This window comes from Carcharodon carcharias, chromosome 13 (genome assembly GCF_017639515.1).
Source record: "Carcharodon carcharias isolate sCarCar2 chromosome 13, sCarCar2.pri, whole genome shotgun sequence".
NCBI classification, from domain to species: Eukaryota; Metazoa; Chordata; class Chondrichthyes; order Lamniformes; family Lamnidae; genus Carcharodon; species Carcharodon carcharias.
This window is the reverse complement of record NC_054479.1, coordinates 105404168-105423867: the sequence shown is the minus strand read 5'-3', so window position 1 is coordinate 105423867 and position 19700 is coordinate 105404168. Positions and strand designations below refer to the sequence as shown.

The following is a 19700-nucleotide window of genomic DNA, read 5'->3' as shown; positions in this document are numbered from 1 at the left end:
TTGTCATGGTCAGCTCAACCAATTGGAATAACTGCTACAAGCCAGCAAAAGAAAGGCCAACCAATAACAAGTAGCTAAAATAGTGTATTTCATGGAATGGAGCAAGTAGCGTCAAATTGCATTACAGGTGGAGAACACAGGTCATGTGTGTCTTGCTGTACGAGTCAACATTCATAGTAAATCACTCTGAGGAAGTCAAAGTACCACTTGTAACCACTGAAAAGAATCTTAGAAGCTATATTAATATACGCTTTGCTGAACAAATTCATCCCAGAGTTCCAAACTTTGGTGAAAGATCGACTGCTCTGAAATAATGGTGGTAAATGTTTGGTTAAGTAAATTTAAACGTGAAGTACATTTATTCGTATTGTGTGTAAGGAATTTTCTATTAAAATTAGTTCATGTGGGTAAAACATTGTAGCCACACCAATAACTTGTCAACAGATTCTATTAGACAACATCAAAGAAAGATGCCCAATCTATTAAACTTTTTTTGATTTTACTTTAGGTCATTGGTGCATTAACTGGAAAATATCTTAAGCGTTTACTGGGCCATTTCACTGATTTAATTTCTTTCAGAAATAGCCTGATGACTCCCTGAGGTGGTTGCTCTTCAAATGTGATCCTTGAAAGTGAAGTGAATGGTGACAGGCTATTCCAATATGGAGGGCATTATGCAAGCTTGACTCCAATATTCGCACTTCACTGCAGGTAGCATTGGATAAGTAGCTGAAGCAGACATTTTGATTCTGTTTGTTGCTCATTAACAGCTGGAATTTCAGATCTAAGGGTACTGAGGTACCCAAAGTCCTGCTCAAGATACTATCAGCTAAATCAGTAGATCCTGTGAACTTTGCATAATTTCTTGCCATTTTTAAGTGTTTGCAAAAAGGAACTGGGGTATGATTCCATGGGTACTGTCTGGCCTACAACAGGTGACTGAGTAGGCCATTCTTCAGATATAGAACCATACAGTTGAACTGTGAGGGTATCAGAGTCAAACCTGGTCATGTCTTTACCCAATGCCCAACTACATGCACTTATCAGAGCTGCCGCTGCCATTGCTGCCAATCAGGAGAAGGAATCATGAATGATTTTCCTCTCCTTAGCTCAGGCCGATTGGAAGACCTACTGACGCCTTGGCTGAGGGCAGATAACTCAATCACAATTTAAGAATCTAATCATGGATCTCTGTATGGCTGTTACATGTTACCTTTATAAACCTAACTATTGGGGAAATTCAGAACTTAGAGCAAAATGTCTGGAGGCAGTAATGGGTTCTTCAGTATTCAACCCCCATCACAACTGAAATTATGGATTTTTGAAACATAGCATGCAGAAAAAAATCCTCAAGAGAAGTTGTCCTGATTGGCAATGCAGTGGACAGCTGTCTGTTAAGAACTGATAACAAATGAGCCCTAGTTTGTTTCTTTTACTTCAACCAAGCAATAACAAGAGATACAGCTCCAGCTTTCAACCACCCATGAAGTGAGTTTAGCCCTGCAGCTTTCCACCACCCATGATTGAGTCTAGCCCTGGGTGAATGCCAATGAGAAAATTGGCTATTGTGATATTGAGTGCTTATGAAACAAAGTGTTTATTGGATTCAAATTGCCTTGCCTAAATGGGCCTGATTTGTGTATCAGGTCAAGCCAACCTTTCCAATTTTAAGAAGCAGATTAAGATATTAGACACAACTTTCTGACTTTGTACTCCAGCAGGAAGCATTGCCAGCCAAGAGAAAATACTGGAAATTCAGTCATGTACAGCATACAAACTTCTATTTAAATTGTCAGAAAATCATGTCTCACGCATGGCTTAATTTCCAATGTGCACTATCTGGCAAGAGCACAAAATTGGAAAATGACCACTATTTATCCTGACAGGTGTTAAAAATAGTATAATCGGTACTCTCACAAATATTCTCATTGTAACCACAATATACCATGAAATAGATTGTGAAACCTTGTACAACAATATGATTTTTGGAATGGTTCTTCCAATTGTTTTCTTGAAGTTGTATTTTACTGTCATGCTTTTCTTTCCTTATCTCTCAATCTATGCGTTAGATTCCTCAGTTTTTCCTTGCTCATTTCTTCACTTCCTCTCCTCTCATTCACTTCTCCCCACCCTCTTTTAATCGTCTTTCTCAGTTTCCCCTCTCCTCAAATTGCCCTTTTATGTTTCATTGTGCTTCTTATTACCTGGTCCCTTTCTACCATTCACTCTCATAATTACAGTGCAGCACCTATAACCCAGGTACCAGCATCTGTCTTATTTTCCACAACAACAGGAGTTAAGCCATTCAGGTCCTCAAGCTGGTTCTGCTACTTAATCAATTTTTTAAAAAATTCTTTCATGGGATGTGGATGTCACTGGCAAGTCCAGCATTTGTTGCCCATTCCTAGTTACCCTTGAACTTTGTGGCTTCTTAGTTAAGAGTCAACTACATTTCTGTGGTTTTGGAGTCACATGTAGGCCAGACCAGGTAAGGATGGCAGGTTTTCTTCCCTAAAAGAACATTAGCGAACCAGATGAGTTTTTACAACAATCAAAGATTAATCACCATCACTGAGACTTGTTTTATATTCCAGATTTATTAACTGAATTCAAATTCCACCAGCTACTGTGGTGGGATTTGAAACCATGTCCCCAGAGCATTAGCCTGGGTCTTTGGATTATTAGTCCAGCAACATTACCACTATGCCCTTGGCCGATCTGTACTTCAACTCTATTTACCAACATTTACTCCGTATCCCTCAATACCCTTATCTAACAAAAATCCACTGAACTGAGTTTTAAAAATCCCAATTGAACTCGGTATCACAACTACATGTTTGTGCCCATGGTAGTATTAATACTATGGCCATTCTGTTTGGAATTCAACTGTTTACTGCAGGCCTTGTCATCTGACAGGGTGGTACATTCAAAGTCAAAAAGAGCAGTTCAATACAAGCCAGTTACAAGAGACAAATGTAGCTCATGAGGCACATGCTGGCTGCTCCTACCACATATTGTAAATTATTTCCAGTGTTCTGTGTTAGAGTGATGCTGTATGATTTGGAGCTAAGACTGTATAGCATAATAAGCTACTGCTTTTGCAGTTTTTCAGTAAACTGATTCATTTATCTTTGAAAGTTAGGTGCAAGAAAAGTCAGGGATGAGAAAAGGCTAATCATGCCATCAAAGGAGATTGTGCTCCTGGGAAATGAGCTGTAAGGTGATAGAACTCTACCTTAGGCTACCATAGACTAGATATTTTAAAACCAAGTGCTTACCTGATTCTGATCTTCTAATTCTTCCACATCATCTTCCAGCTCTGACAATGGAATTGGTTGTTTTGATTCTTGCATGAGTGATATCTAAATAGGTAAATAAGATAACAACTTAGTAAATTTTATAGTCATGGGATAGCAAAGGGTAGTATATGTAGATATCCATGACTCAACAAAGAAGGTTTATTACATCTGACAGAAACGATGAGACCAATTTTAACACTGCACAATATGTCTTGCCTTTTTACTAGGCCATACTAAACATGGCAAGTATATTTATCCACATGAGCACAATGGATAATATAATTTATGTTCCAACAATTAACAATGTCTGTCATATACTGCACAATTAATGACAGCACTCAAATATACATTTGTATCAATTGTGCTGTTATGACACTTTCTGCCTTCCTTTGGGCCTGCAAAGTATCACCAAGTATTTCTGTGACAACAGAAGGGGAAAGACAGTCTCAACATCATAGTAAATACCTCTCCGTGCCATCATAATATTCTTACAAATTGTCTCAGACAATGTAAGAAGTGGCATGATGTGGACAGAATTCATAGGTAGACAGTACCAGTCCTCTTGTTGTAGAAGCTTCTGAGGTCTGGATTAGGACTCCTAATTAATCAGAAGTGCCATGTGTTATGAATTATGATATATTATTATGTTTGCCTCCAGATCTGACATGCCCAAGTATAGCACACCAGATTGCAGAAACATAAGCTCTTGCATTTTAGCCTAAAAGTTTGATCTGTTACACATTATGCTCCATTACATAGCAGCCCTTTGTTTCTTTGAGTTTGTTCTTCTTTCCTAACAAGTACTGACTTACTAGGATTCCACTTGTCACTGTTCCACAGGTGCCACGAAAATGATGGGGGAGAGGCGAAATCTCATAATTAGTCAATTCTACTGGATATTCTCCAGTGTGTTTCATTCTTTTTTTCCTCTGCACTCCACAGTGTTCCTATCCTCACAGGAATGTCTATATTTTGCAGGATTTGGTCCAAAATAGACAATATAAAAAGGATAATGAAAAATCACACAGACGATGCAGACTTCCAGTCCAATATGCATCCCTGTCCCTCTCACAACCTAACTCCTTATTGCATCCATTTCTGTAAATGTTAACTGAACAGGAAGGGAATATTAACGCAATCCCTCCGGTGAGGTGAAAATAGTCAGCATTGACTGTTCACACACTGCAGGAGAGGCCGAGGTAAACTGCAAGATCTTCAGGAAGTATCTGATCAGGAGCTTGTAACAAGGTGGATGAATTGATAGCACAAATAGAAATAAATGAGTATGACATGATAGCCATTGCAGAGACATGATTGCAAAGTGACCATAGCCAGGACCTGAATATTCAAGAGTATTTGATATTTCGGAAGGGCAGAAAGAAAGGAAAAGGAGGTGGGATGGCTCTGTTAATAAAGGATGAGATAAGAACAGTAGTGAGAAATGATTTTAGTTCAGTGGATCAAAATGTAGAATCATTTTGGCTGGAGATAAATAGGTCTTGTTGGGTAGCGGATCAGGATCAATGGGCCAAATGGCCTCGTCCTGCTCCTATTTCTTATGTTTTGCAAGTAAACACATTGTGATCTACAACACCTTATCTGGATTTGCTACAAGATTTCCTATTAATAGGACCAGAAATCCATTAGTTAACAATTAGCAATTTTCTCCTACCTTCTCAAAAATAGGATCTTGTATATCTTTATACATAGTCTGAGTATGTACGTAAACAACAGCATCATGAACTGTGAGGTACAAGATGTCCTTTTTAACATTGTCATCAAAAAGGCCACAGCTCTCCATTTTCTTCACAATGTGGTCTGAAATTAGAATGATAAAAATATTAAACTCATCCCAGCCCCATGACTTTAACCACAATACTCTGTAAAAAGAAAAAACAAATACCTGATTATGTCATGCCAGTAAACATTCTGGTAACAGTCTGAATACTAACATCCTTTCTGTATAAATTGGGGAAAAAATCTAATCAAGAATTGAATCTTATAAAGGTAGATTGGTGATATTAGTGCCTGGGAAATCTGCATGAATTGTAAGTATTAAAATTAAGAACTACCAGCAAATCTTCTATGGTGTTGATTACTGCTCTGGAGCACAGTATTGTACTTAACTGGCCCATCAGGCAAATCCAGGTAACTGTGACTGCTGAAAATACTGAGGTCAGAGTGCAGCATAACTCCTTGTAAATGTCAGGCTCTAGATTGTTTTCTAACTCTAACAAAGTATGATACTTTGAACAGTGTAGCTGACAGATATTAGTTGGTAGACCTCCTGAGGCATTGCTCACGTTGAATTGATGGTTTTATTTGAGATTAAGATTGTTATTCCAAGTAGTTTTACCAAAAACACTGACATCAGCATTGTGGTGGGGGCTGGGCTTCCAATTTTAGTGGCAGGGCAGGATGAGGCTATCCCTCTTGAAGCAGTCTGGTCTCCAGATGACCTGAGACTTCACTATTACTAATTAGCTCCAACTGATCTGAGCAATGGACAGTTGTGAACATATTTATACTTCAATAGCAGAATAATATATGCTTTGTGTTACAGGTATAATGTACTTGCCCTCCAGATAGGAAGAAGGTTGTATCACAGCATGCATCAATGATATTCCACCCCTCTAATTCAAATGTGGAATAAGTTAAGTGCTGTTGGTTGAGTAAGCCCTTTGAAGGGAGCCTTGGGCAAAACCCCACATGCAGATATATGTACAAATCTTAAACATGGTGGTGAGTCACTTATTGAACCACTGCAGTCCATATGGCATGGGTGCACACTCAGTGCTGTTAGGGAGAAAATTATCCAGTAACAACGAAGGAACAGCGATATAGTTCCAAATTAATACCTTTATCATTCTAATTTCAGACTATATTGTGAAGAAAATGGAGAGCTGTGGCCTTTTTGATGACTAGGTTTTCCACTTTAAAAATACTTATATATATTTCTGCAAGGAACCCGCTAAGGCTTCTTCAACAGTATCCTCCAAACCCGCAATCTCTATCGCCTTGAAGAAGAGCAGCAGTGACATGGAAATGCCACAACCTGGAAGTTAACCTTCAAATCATTCACTAAATTAACTTGGAACTATATCGCTGTTACTTCACTGCTGTTGGATAATTCTCTCCCTAACAGCATTGAGGATGTACCCATGCCACATGGACTGCAGTAGTTCAAGATGACTCACCGCCATCTTCTCAGGGGCTATAAATGCTAGTCTTGCCAGCTGCAGTCACATCCCATGAATGATTTTTTTAAAATCCTCCCTGCTGCTCCCGAAGGGGTAGTCTCTTAGTGAGCCATCCATTCATGAGTGGTGATTGCCATCTGACACCTTACCCAAACAGTCATTATTCATGTGTTAGCCTTGACAGTCAGTATCAGTAGGCTGTCCAACTATGGAAGACATCACAATTAAGCACAGTACTGTCCTCAATATCTACACACATGCTTTCCATAGTGATCACTGCAGGGCAGTATAGTAAGTCCCCATTTTAAATTGCCTTGCTTTAAGTAATTTTGCTTTAAAGTCATGCAGTTTCTAGGGCCAGTATTCAAGTTTTGCTTCTTCAATCTTGATTTAATATCACTTTGCATTGCTGCTCGCCATTTTGCATCATTGCGTGTCATCATTGTGTGTTGTTTTGTGTTGTTTCATGTCAATGTGATGTCAGATCCTGTGACCCAATTGGCGCTATTCTGAATTTAGTGCAACTGGAGACGTTCGGTCACACTCAAGGGAACCGCGATTTTTTTTTCAAAAACACCCTGAAAGCAAAATTTTTATTTTTGCAAGGAAGAAGTTGAAACCTGGGCCGCTCATTTCTGTGCAGAAAAAGCCCATTTCTAGACTTCACAAACTGAGTTTAATTTTGGAGCCCCAGATGTGCCTGCTGTGAAGCTTTACATTGGGTGAGGCAGAGAGGGCATTTTAACGTCCGAGAGAGAGAAGCATTTGCTGCAGGTAAAATTGCTTTCCTTGTCTCGGGGCTTGTTTGGGTGAAAGATACAGGGTGCTGTACTTACTCTTCACCAGGCTGACTCTGCAATTTTCAGATTCATTTTGCAACTGCAAGTCTGGCCCTTGTTCAACTCTGCAGCAGGTGAGGCAGAGACACCATTTTAAAGCCAGTGTGAAAGCCCAGCCTCGAGGCGCTAATGACTGAAAGCCACTTCCACTGAAATGCCTTAGGGATGTCCTCAAAGCATACCTGAAGAGGTCAAACATCTCCACTGACTCATGGTGACTGGCCAAAATGGGAGAAGGTTCATTCAAGAAAGGCACCAAACACAGAGAGACTTCGTCAGGAACATGCAAAGGTGAAGCCAAGGTGGCGGACAGTATGAAAACCTCCAAACAACTCATCTAACTGAGCCTCCAAGAAACACGTGCCCAGATGTGGCAGAGTCTGCAATCAAACATTGGACCTATCAGCAGAACCAGAGTGAAAGCAAGTCATCCCTGAACCAGAGGGACTGCCTAAAAAGAAAGAGAGATTGGTGAGTGTGTTATCTAATCTGAATTTATACACTTTCTTTTCTATTTAGGTGATTTATTTTACTTTGCAAGTTATTTCAGCTAGGAATGCACAGTTCTTCACATGTACAAATAGAAATGCTGCACTGTACATTGGACGTTTCTTGTCCAGTAAAACCAAAGCAATGTAACTCTGGTTTTAACATTGACTCCTATGGGTACTTATGATTCCTTTAAAGATGTGATTTTCAGGAACAAACCGCAATTTAAAGTGAGGACTTACTGTACTCTGATTACTTATAGCTTTCACTCTGTTCTAAATGCAGTCAGTTGATATTATACAGCTTCAGCATTGAGATTGGCACAATCCTCTTTCCCTTTTTATTAGGCATTTCAAATGGCTACCAGTTTGGAGAGAATAAAGAACCCTAATTCTATGAAAAGGAGATAATTTTTAAAAGTTTTTTGCACATCTCAAGTTTTATTCCATGATTTTTTTTCCATGTTGCTCTTCATTATTTTTAAAATATTCAGTGGAAATAGAGTAATGAAAACCAATTACCGTCATAAGCTGTCAAATACACCTTAACGCCTATTCGTTCAAATTGTCTGATAACCTGCAATAAATAATAATCAGCAACATGTCAACGGGGCTAATCTGCACACCATTTATTTTAAATATTGTGGAGGTAAAAATCAGCTGTTGACCAGAGGAACAAAATTGTATGAAACAGCTGAGTTTATAGCTTGGTTCTTTAATACCTGTATACAAAAGCAGTTAATAATAATCTACATTTATATCTGGCGAGGAATAACTGCAGGAATTTACACTTAACCCAGTGATACTAATTTAGGAGTGATACTGAATTGTGAAAAACGGAGCAAAAAATTGCAAAAAGGACAGATAGATTAAGCAAGTGGGTAAAGATAGCAGATGCAACTTAAAGAGTGATATAATACACTTTGGATGCAAGAGTGGAAGATGAGGATACAGTCCCAATGGGGAAACACCAAGTATATAATGCATTAAAATTCACCAAAAAATTTATGAATTGCTGAGCTTCACCACAAGAGTCACAGAATCTAACTACACACAATGCTAGGAATACCTCATTTGGATTATGATGTTCAGGAAGGGTATAGAGGCCTTGGAAAAAGTACAGCAGTAAATATTTCTGGAGCTGTACCTGGATCTGAAAGAAGTGGGCTTCTAATCTACACAAATGAGAAAGTTACTGGGCAATGTGATGGAGGTATTCAAACAATGAAGGAAATTTAAAAAGTTTAGCTATGGGATGATTCTTTCCTCATAAACAAATCCAGAACAATCATATAATTTAAAACTAAACCCACTAAAAGCAAATCCAGTAAAACAAGAAAAAAAATCACAAAGAATGACATCAGTAAATTTACAGCACAGAAACAAGCCATTCAGCCCAAACAGTCTTCACTATTGTTTATCCTTCACAGGGTCTCCTCCAATCCTGTTAACATAAACTTCAACTCTTTTCTCCCTCATGTGCTTATATAGTTTCCCACTAGATGTATTTATGCTATTCCCCTCAACTATCCCATATGGTATCAAAATTCACATGCTGACCACTCTCTTACTAAAGAAGTTTTTCCTGAATTCCCTATTGGATTTATTAGTAATTATCTTCCAGTTATGGCCTCTCGTTTTTACGAGATGGAGAATATCCTAGGAAAAAAAGTACATAGCAGCAAGTTGAGTGTTTAAAAGGGAGACAAATACTTACCTGGGAAAGAAGGTGAATAAAGAATATGGAGAAAGGATAAGAGAATTTAAAATAGAGCTGTTGTGGCCAACAATATAGCACAGCAGACTCAATAAACTGAATAGCCTATTCATGGGTTCATATTCCTATTAGAATATTATTCAGAAGTATGAGCACTCCATGATAATGATTACCAGAAGTAGAATGTATAGGTTAGTCTCAGTGTTGAGCTGTGCTTGAAGGGATGTGGGTCACAGGATTGGGGTTAAGCGCTATCTCCCCAACTCTGACCCATGCTCCTTTTCAGCATGGCTCATCAATGTGAACTTTGGATTAGTTAATAAATGTACAAGTGGCTTCTCACCTCCAGTGGTAAACCTCACCTGCTGCCAGCAGATATTGAAAACTCGAGAGCTTTAGGTGCCTGAGACAAAACGTTGGATGTAATGAGCCAAAAAATTATCCCTCAAATACTTTTCATTAAACCACCCATATTTGAAGGAGGAAAGGGGCTCATGAGGCAATCAATCATTCTAATTTGAAAATGCAGTGATGTATCAAGAATATCTATTTAATCCAGTTATTTCTAACAGTATGGTTAAAAAAGCAAAAACACTGGAAACTTGGACTAAAAAAGGGCATTATTGCTGCAAAAAAAAGGGACGTGCTATCAAAGTTTTTCATCTTGCATTTATCAGGACAGCTTGCAAGAAATAACCAACTGTAAAAAAAAGGGCGGGGGGGGGGGATGAGAACAATTTATACTGCATTCACCATTGCAAAGCCTTTGCAAATCAGAGTCCACTTGCCAATCAATCTTCTCATGTAGTATAAATTGTCGTTTCCTTCATTGTTGATAATTTCTTGCAAGCTGTCCTGAGTTGTGCAAGACGAAAAACTTTGATAGCATGTCTCTTTTTTCAGCAATACTCAGGTTCTGGACTAAAATGGCTAGTGAAAAGAAAATACGCTGGAAATACAAATTAGCACTTGAGAGAAGAAGAGTTTAAATGTTTTGGGATGCACTTTTCCTAAGATGATGGATCCTACCTAAACATTAGGCTTTCATTTTTGGAATGCTGACTGACCCATGAAGCATTTCCAGTTTTCATTTCTGGATCAGCACTAGTTCCAATAAACATTTACTCACCATTTTAAGTATTCTGACTCCTACAAGATCCATGAATGACACTGCACTAAAATCAAAAATAAGGCTGTGAATGGTAACTTTGGGAACCAGGACTTTGATGGGGAGATCGGAATTCCAGTCAACTTGAATTTCCACTTCTTTTGTTGGAACATCCTGTTCTTGTTCTTCTTGAGCTTCCTCATCATCTTCAAAAGCCTCATTAGAAACACTTCCATCAGTTACAATGCCATCCTAAAGATAGATAAGCAAATTACAAAATGTAACTGCACAACTAGTGACTTAGATCATTGTGAAATTCATCAAGTACATAAAGACATGGAAAAATTGTCTTTTTTAAACTGCCTTATCATGATTTTTTAAGCATATACTCAAATTGGAATAAATAAGTTAAGCAACTTTTTTATATTACGGATATAAACAATAAGGGAACATTTTTATTCATCGATAACTTGCATTCCTAACTTGCTAAGAAGGCATCTAAAAATGTGCTTAATATTTAGAGCAAAAAAAAAAAGCAGATGCCAATGAGGCAGGGAAATTAGAAGACCTTGTTCATCCTTTAAGGCAAAGGTGACCATGTTCAGCACCTGTGGTATCTGGTAGGGTACGTAGGTGACTGTTAAGGCTGATCTGTACCCTGAAAGTTCTGCTGCAAATAGGAAAGGATACCACAGATGATTGAGATTTGGAGGAGTTGCTGACTCAGGATTTCCTCTGCTTGCATTTTCTCTATGGTTTTGACATATGCTTGCTTTCAAAGGAGGCTGCATCGTTTTTTTATTTGGTTGCACCAGGTACAGCGATCCTGAATGAGCTTCTCCCAAGACTCAAAGTCGGTATCAAAACTCCTAAGTGAAGCTTTCAGAGTGTTATTGCAACATTTGTTTTGACCACTGTCAGAGCGCACCCCAGACTCAAGCTCTCCATAGAAATTTCTAGTCAATGTTAACCCCCAGGATGTTAATAATGGGGGTTTTAAGTGATGGTAATGCCATTGAATGTCATTAAGCGATGGTTAGATTCTCTGTTGCAAATGGTCATTGCCTTGCACTTGTTACTTGCCACTTGTCAGTCCAAGCCTGGAGATCGTCCAGGTCTTGCTGCATTTGGACATGGGCTGCTTCTGGTGACGTGTTCAAATCCCACCATGGCAGCTGGTGGAATTCAAATTCAATTAACAACCACAAAATTATCGATTGTCATAAAAACACATCTGGCTCACTAACGGCTTTCATGCTTACCTGGTCTAGCCTACATGTGATCCCAGACTCACAGCAGTGTGGTTGACTCTTAACTGCTGACAAGAGCAATTAAGAATGGGCAACAAATGGGATGCCCACTTCCCATTAACAAATAAAAGAAAGAAAGAATTAGCATTCATTTATGGCGGGAGAGAGGAAGCTCAACACATGGACGAACCCAGTGTTTGTGGAGGGTACATGTGCTCCATAAAGCAGGCAGCAATCAGAGAGATAGGGCAGTTTGAGGGGCTATGGAGAGATTTGCAAGCAATGGAGAATTTTTAAATCAACTCTGGGAAGCTGGTGGAAACAGACAGTGAAAAACTTTGTGTGGTGGAGAAAATAGGCTGCAGCTTTTTGAATGTGTTGTGGTTGTAGAGGGTTCACATTGATAGGGCAAAGGAATGCGCTAAAGAAGTTGATGTGATGGAGACATAGACAAAGATGAAGTGGAAAAGGTGAGGGGTGGGTTGCCCAGAAGTAAGCAATGCTGTGGAGGTGGAAGGAATGATTAACAGAATTAGAAGAGGAATCTGAACTTGGGCTTAAGCAGTACACTAAGGTTCCATACTTCCAGGTGTTGATGAAGTCAAGGTCAGAGACAGCTACTGGGAGACAATCAGGATGGCTTTGGTTTTTATAATATTGAGTAGGATGAAACTTATGACTTCAGATAGTGTAGTAAATGCTGTTAGGATTCAGAGATGGGTGTCCTTAGCATGTATACGGGAGAATGATTGGAGAAGATGAGAAGCAACTTGTGGCAATGTAGTGCCTACATTATTGCAGCGATGAGCAAAACCAATGAAAGCAACATGTCACATAAATAGATCGTAGAGGAGAGACAATAAAGAAGGATAGAATGGCCAAAAGTAGCAGCAAAATTGAAGAGAATAAAGAGAGATAGAAAGCTATGTTTAGAGTTATATTGGAACCTTGCTTTATATATGGATATAGTTTATAACTGTGTAACTACACAATTAAAGTATATGACTTTACCTTTGTTGTTTTTAACTGACCCTTCTTTATAAGCGCCTGAATCTTCTTCAATGCTTTGGTTCGCTTATTATACACTCGAACGGGATTAAATCCAACCTGAAACAATTCCGTTCATAAAATAGTAATCAACACAAATAAAAATAAATGAATATTCAAACTATTTTGTATTACACAATTGTGAATTTACTCACCGCAGAATTGATTCTCTCTTTAAAATAATCAACGCTTCCAAAAAATAGAGGAGAAGAAAATTTGAAGATCTTCACTCCCGATGGCTCAACAAGCTGTGGAAAACCAGAAGAAAAAAAATGTATTTTCTATTAGATTATGAGGAAAGTATGAATTTTATTTCAGAACATCTTAATAAAAACTGATATAAACGTTCTTACATTTTTGTATTTCTTTAAGTTCTTGTAAATGTCAGTGTTTGGTACATTCCCTAAAGCAGCTGAAGCAGGGCTAGAAAATTAACATTGAATTAAATAGATAAATATTCCACATAGTAAATGATAAATTAAATAGTACACCATTCTAATAAGCTACTATTCAAGTACTTACAACTGGGCTCTAAGCACAACAGTGAGAAGTTCAAAGCACACACCAACTAAAAGCCCCAAATCTAGTCCCAGAAGGATGGCTGCAATCCATGTCACAATCCAGATTAGCTACAGAAAATCAAGACAATGAGTTAAAGCACATTCTTGTAATGAACTACAGTCTTGGCTTTTGAAAGACTGCTTAATTTGTCAATAGTATGCAGACATTTTATCATTGCAGTAACACATATACAACAGAAATAATGCACAAATGTACTCTACAGCACAATACTTGGTTAATGAAAAACTACATTCTGTTAAACTTCTCCATAATTTCTAAATAATATGCAAATTTAGTTTTTGCTCCTTGGATGCAACCTGGATGTGGAAAATATTGGCCTAAATTTTCCCGGCAGTGATTTGGGGGCGGGGCCCGCTCACCGATGGGAAAATGATGTGGGATGACGTTGGGAGGAACCCCCGACATCATCCCGTTCCCTTTAAATTTTTATGAAGGTGGGCGGACAGTGAAATCAGCTGTCCGCCTGCTGACCTGTCAATGGCCAACTGAGACCATTGACAGAGTAATTAAGATAATGAAGGACCTGCCCGTCCAACCTTAAGGTCGGTGGGCAAGCCAGGAGCCCCAGCGGGCTTCTGATAATACATGAAACCTTATCCACCGGCGGGATGAGGTTTCATGTCCGTTTTTTTAATACATTTTATGTGATATTTATTAACATGTCCCATCTTGTGTGACATTGTCACATGAGGGGGTCATGTTAATAATTTTTTAATTTTTCTATTTTTAAAGTTTTTGGACTGTCACTAATCTCCCTGAGACAGCACTTAGTCTGAGGGAGCAGTGCGCTCTTCCGCGTGCATGCACGAAAGAGCGCACTTTGACAGCTGGGGATTCCCTCCACCGTCCCGCCCCCACACAGGAAGTGCAAAATTCTGCCCATTGTGTGCAACTCCTATTCATGTAATATCCTAAACTCTACTGCAGCAATGTCACAAATCAAGGTGCAATATTCCTTATTTGTGACATCACATCAAGGAAAATTTCTATACCAAATGTCTGCACCAATTAAATAATAAGTAAAATATGTTCTACATAACAGAGTAGTATTATCACATTTTTAAACTAACATGAAGGTTGTACATTTTCTAATGAACAGTACATTTTACAAGAACAGTATCGTTAATTAAATACTTACACAATCAACTTTGTTTTGTCTCCACAACACTGGAATGTCAAAGGTTTGCCAGAACATTCCTTTCAAATTGGCAATGACAATTGCTGCCAATACAGCCTGAGAAATTAGTTAAAAAAACACATTAAATGTATTATGCTTGTGCATTTCAAAATACAAAGCCATCGAGTTGAATTATGGTCACTGTCTACATTTTTAGCCACACCTTTCCAGTATGGTAAGGTGAGACTAGAGTAGGGATATAAATGAAATTTCACTTCAAATCATTTGAAATAACTCAAATTAAATTTTTAAATTGATGCTTAATTATGTAATGTTCATTAATTCTCAGCAATCCAAATACAGATACAAATGCCAATTTCAGTGATCCTGACTAAATTGGTGCTAGGATTTGAGACCTGTACAAGTGGTCAGCTTACTTCAGCAGATTCGGCATGAATTAGTTCAAGAATTTAATTCAAGAATATAATTTGACTAAGTCCCAGATGCATTTGCCACAACTGCAAAGGGCACTTATGATTTGCAGAGAGGCAGAAGCCCCCTTTATCTTTTACAGAGATCCTCTTTCAAAAAAAAAGACAATTGTGAAGTTGGCTCAGCCCAGCAAGCAACTACCAGTTCACCTCAGGAGATTTGGATACGAGATCAAAGCATTCAGCATCAGGAAGGAGCAGCAAGTGGAGGTGGCAACAGAGGTGCAAAAACCAACTGAATGGGATCCCACCCTACTTTTCACCTGTCTCCAATGACAGCTGCAAGAGTTGGGATTTTATACCAACATGGGGCTTTATGGAAAGGAGCCCATTAAAGGGCAGAAGCATTTTGTGTAATCTTTTGAGAATGTTTTGCATGATATATCATAGAATCTACAGAATTCCATGAAGGATTTAGAAAGCTACAAGCCACTGTGGAATAGATGGTGATTTTATACGCCTCTATGAGGTATATCAAAGCGCAGAGGTCTAAACCATGATTGTGACTGTTAAGAGCTAAGGCTTCAATGTACAGGGCTTTCTGTTCTGTAGTTCACGGTATAGGTATCAGTTTACAAATCTCAGCAATGATCATTATTTTTTAACCATGTAGTTCCTGGCTCATCCTGAAGGATTGCATGCTGGTCCAAACATGGTGAGAGCTAACGTGAAAGAAAGGAAGTAGAGAGTAACTACAACGCCACACCCAGCCAACCCTCTCAAAAGCCTCAGGAAGTGCCAGGTAGAGGGCTGGAGTAGTTAGCCAATGTTGGAGAGGGCTAGAGTCATCACCTCATTTACTCCTCCCATTAAGATAGCACTCAGGAGAAGTAATAAATTAAGTCCTAAAGAATACATCCATATATAATCACTAATACAAACTAACTGGAAAACATAGTAACAGCACATAGACAGAACACAAGCATGGAAATAAATTGTTTGTACTTTCTTTCGTTATAATCTCAAGTGTTCTTCAAGAAGAGCATGTTTGGTTTATGGGCATGTAGGTTGTATGTAATACAAGGTATGTTGATAGGCAACCAAATTATGTTCAACATGGTAGGCGCATACATGCAGTGATGGGTTAGAGATTTTAGGTGAATGGCCAAGAATTCTGGGTTGCAAAATGTCTTCAACCATTTCGTCCTCCTGCTCCTCCACAGTTGCCACCTGATCCCATGCCTCTTGATCACACCTCTCTGGATGACAAATTTCTGCAACAAGCAGCAATTGTCTAGTGATTTTGGAGATGTTGGCATGGTTACAGCACATGTAGTCTTTCACCTGTTCAAACAGTGGAACATCTGCTTGAGCATGCCAATAGTATACTCCACCAGAATTCTATTAAAGATACAATATTGTATCTGCATTCTGCATTCCTTCCTGAATTTATCAACATGGTCATTAACCAGGGCTTCAGTGGATCTCCTTGTCCTGTAGAGGCCACCTGTCCATCTAACTGCTTCAATGGTCGCATGATGGATCAGGGGCAAAATATAGGCAAGGTGACTGCTATCAGTTATTCACTTGCATGATTCAACTCTTGTAGTTAAAGATTATCTGGACATTAGTGGAATAGAACCCTCTCCTCTTCACTTATGAAATAGGGTTGTGTTATCTATGAAGCACAGTATTTTAAGGAAATTAACCAACCGGTAACATAGGAACAGGAGTAGGCCATTCAACCCCTTGAGCCTGTTCCACCATGCAGTAAGATCATGACTGATCTGAATCTTAATTCTATTTATTTGTCATGATTCCATGACCCTTAATGTCCTTGACTAAACAAAAATCTAGCAATCACTCCAGTGTTGTATTGACCGAGGTGCAACTGTTTTCTGAGGGACATAGTTGCAGATTTCCTCTGTACCGACCCCTTTACCTATCCCCGACCTTCCCTTTTGCTCCACCTGACCCTCCCCTCCTTTTCACATTTCTCGCTCTTTTCAGTATTGAACAAGTGTCATATTGATCTTGAAGCATTAACTCTGTTCCTTTCTCCACAGATGCTCCAAGACCTCCTGAGTTTTTCCAGCACTTGTTTTTATTGTAGATTTCCTCTACGCTTTGTATGAAGTTGTGCTTCCTGACATCACCCTTGAATGGCTTAACTGTAATTTTAAGGCTGTCCCCCCTTGTTCTGGGCTCTCTGACCAGAGGTAATATTAGCTGTCTCTACTCTATCAAATTGTTTAAACCATCTATAACACCTTTAATCTTCTATATTAGAGGAAATGCAAACCTAGTCAATGCAGCCTGTCCTCATAATTTAACCCCAGCATCATTCTTGGGTATCTATGCCGCAACCCTTCCATGGCCAACATATCCTTGAAGTTCAGCTTCCAGAACGGAGCGCTGTACTCCAGACGGAATCTAACCAGTGTTCAACACAGCTGTAACGTAACTTCCATAAATTTGTATTCCAGCCCTCGAGATAAAGGCCAGCATGCATTGATTATTTTAAATTATTTTTGCACCTGTCCATTAGCTGTTAATAGTTTCTGTACATAGACCCCTAAATCACTCTGCTCAACCACAGTTACTAGCTTCTCAACATTTAGAAAATACTTTAATCAGTTAGTGCTGTGGTCTGATGCTGGTTTCTCCAGTTTGTGGAATAAATAATAAAACCTGTTCCCAGGCAAACAAAGCTTCTGATCTCTGGCAAATGATTCTAGTAGTGGTATGGAAGGATCTGGTAACAAAGAAATTTAGTGTTGTGGTCACCTTCACAACCACAGCCACAGCTGTACCCCGGTGGTGGACTTTGTCTGGAGTTTGGGCAATAACTCAAAGAAATCAAATGGCAAAGACCAGGTCATTCAAATGCCTACAGATTGGAAATACTCAGAGTAAACAGGAACAAAACAACTACAGACTGCACTGTAGAAGCAACTTGAATGAGATAGCTTGAGTTTTGGGAGGGGCCAGGGGAATGGGGGTGGGGAAGGGGAAGCAGGGGCAGTTGGTAATAATGATGCTTTTGCTCTCTGGCAAGGAGGCTTCAGAAAGCACAGAAAATGTTAATATTGCTGGATTCATAGCTTCACAAATCAGGCCATCTGGCCTGCCCGCCCAATCCAGTAAGATACACTCCCAGAGTACAATGGTGTCCTTCCATAGCAGATTACTGCTGAATCAGCCCCATTGCTCTGGACATGGCATGCCTTGAAATAATAAAAAAAGTTACCTTCTGCAAAGGTTCAAGTAGTTTTCCAACTATCAGGATGGCAATCATCACAATTACTGCAGTTAAAAGCCCAGCAATCTGCAATAAGTGTAGGTGCAAGTCATTATAGAGTTAGTTATCAATGCTTGCAGGTAAAATTTCATTGCAATGTAATATATAAAAACATATATAGAAAAGACTTATGACAATACAGGTAAGAACTTTCCAACGTGTCCACTAGGTTCCATACACAATCAAAAGTCAAAAGTTTGTTTCACTGTCGCCAACAGGATTTTTTTCCAAGCCCTTTCACTGAATCATCAAAATGATATAGCACAGAGACCCATCCTGCTTACGCTGGCTCATAGACAGAGTCATATAATTAGTCCCATTCCCTTGCCCTTTCCCTATAACCGTGCAAGAATTTTCCTCTTCAAGTATTCATCCAATTTCCGTTTGAAACTTATTATTTAATCTGTTTCCACCACCTTTTCAGCCACTGCATTTCAATTCACAATGCACTGCAGTAAGTAATTTCTCCTCTCTCGCCCCAAGTTCTTCTGCCAATTAATTTTGGCTTCTGATTACCAACCTTTCTGCCACTGGAAACAATTTCCCTTTACTTACTCAATCAAAATCCTTCATGGTTTTGAACACCTTTATTAAATCTCCTCCTGAGCTTCTCTCCTCCAATGGAGAGCAAACCAAGCTTCTCTAGTCTCTCCATGAAAATGAAGTGCTACATCTCTGATACCATTCTAGTAAATCTTTTCTGCACCCTCACTAAGGCCATGAAATCCTCCCTGAAGTATGCTGCCCAAAATTGAAACAATAATGCAGCTGGGCTCTAAACAGTGTTTTATAAAGCTTAGCGTAACTTTCTTGCTTTTGTACTCTACTGTCGCTGTTTGTAAAATGAGGGATCCAGTATGCATTTGTAAAAACCCATCTCAATTTGCCCTGCTGCCTTCAAATATTTTTGCAGGTATACCCCCCAATCTCCTTGTTCTTGCACCTCCTTTAATATTGTACTCTTTATCTTATATGGCCTCTTCCCATTCTTCTGACCAAAATGTATCACTTCACACTTCTCTGAATTAATTTGGATTTGGCATGTGTCTGTCCATTTCACCAACCTGCCTACATCCTCCGTGCAACAGCCACCATCCTCCTCACTGTTTTCTACATTTCCGAGCTGCCATCTGCAAAATTTTGAATGATCCCCTGTATATTCAAGTCCCAGTCATTAATATATATCCAAAAAGAGCAATGGTCATAATGGCAGCCTCTGGGGGTGAGGGTGGTCACCACTATATACTTCACACCAGTCCAAAAAAACACGACCATTCACCACTACACCCTGCTCTCTCTTACCTAGTTCCATATCCATGCC

General features: G+C 39.1%; 1 protein-coding gene across 5 annotated transcripts in view; it reads right to left on the bottom strand.

The window, feature by feature from the left end:
* The window catches only part of LOC121286230 (pendrin-like), a 66050-nt gene that overhangs the window by 3877 nt on the left and 42473 nt on the right, over window positions 1–19700 (bottom strand). For all 5 annotated transcript variants that reach the window (XM_041203253.1, XM_041203254.1, XM_041203255.1 and 2 more), the window contains 10 exons: window positions 18329–18406; window positions 14669–14764; window positions 13471–13577; window positions 13302–13371; window positions 13104–13196; window positions 12913–13008; window positions 10673–10903; window positions 8349–8403; window positions 4972–5117; window positions 3279–3362 (listed from right to left, as the gene is read on the bottom strand). In XM_041203253.1, the coding sequence (XP_041059187.1) occupies window positions 3279–3362; window positions 4972–5117; window positions 8349–8403; window positions 10673–10903; window positions 12913–13008; window positions 13104–13196; window positions 13302–13371; window positions 13471–13577; window positions 14669–14764; window positions 18329–18406 (1056 nt within the window). The remainder of the gene's footprint in view (window positions 1–3278; window positions 3363–4971; window positions 5118–8348; window positions 8404–10672; window positions 10904–12912; window positions 13009–13103; window positions 13197–13301; window positions 13372–13470; window positions 13578–14668; window positions 14765–18328; window positions 18407–19700) is intronic.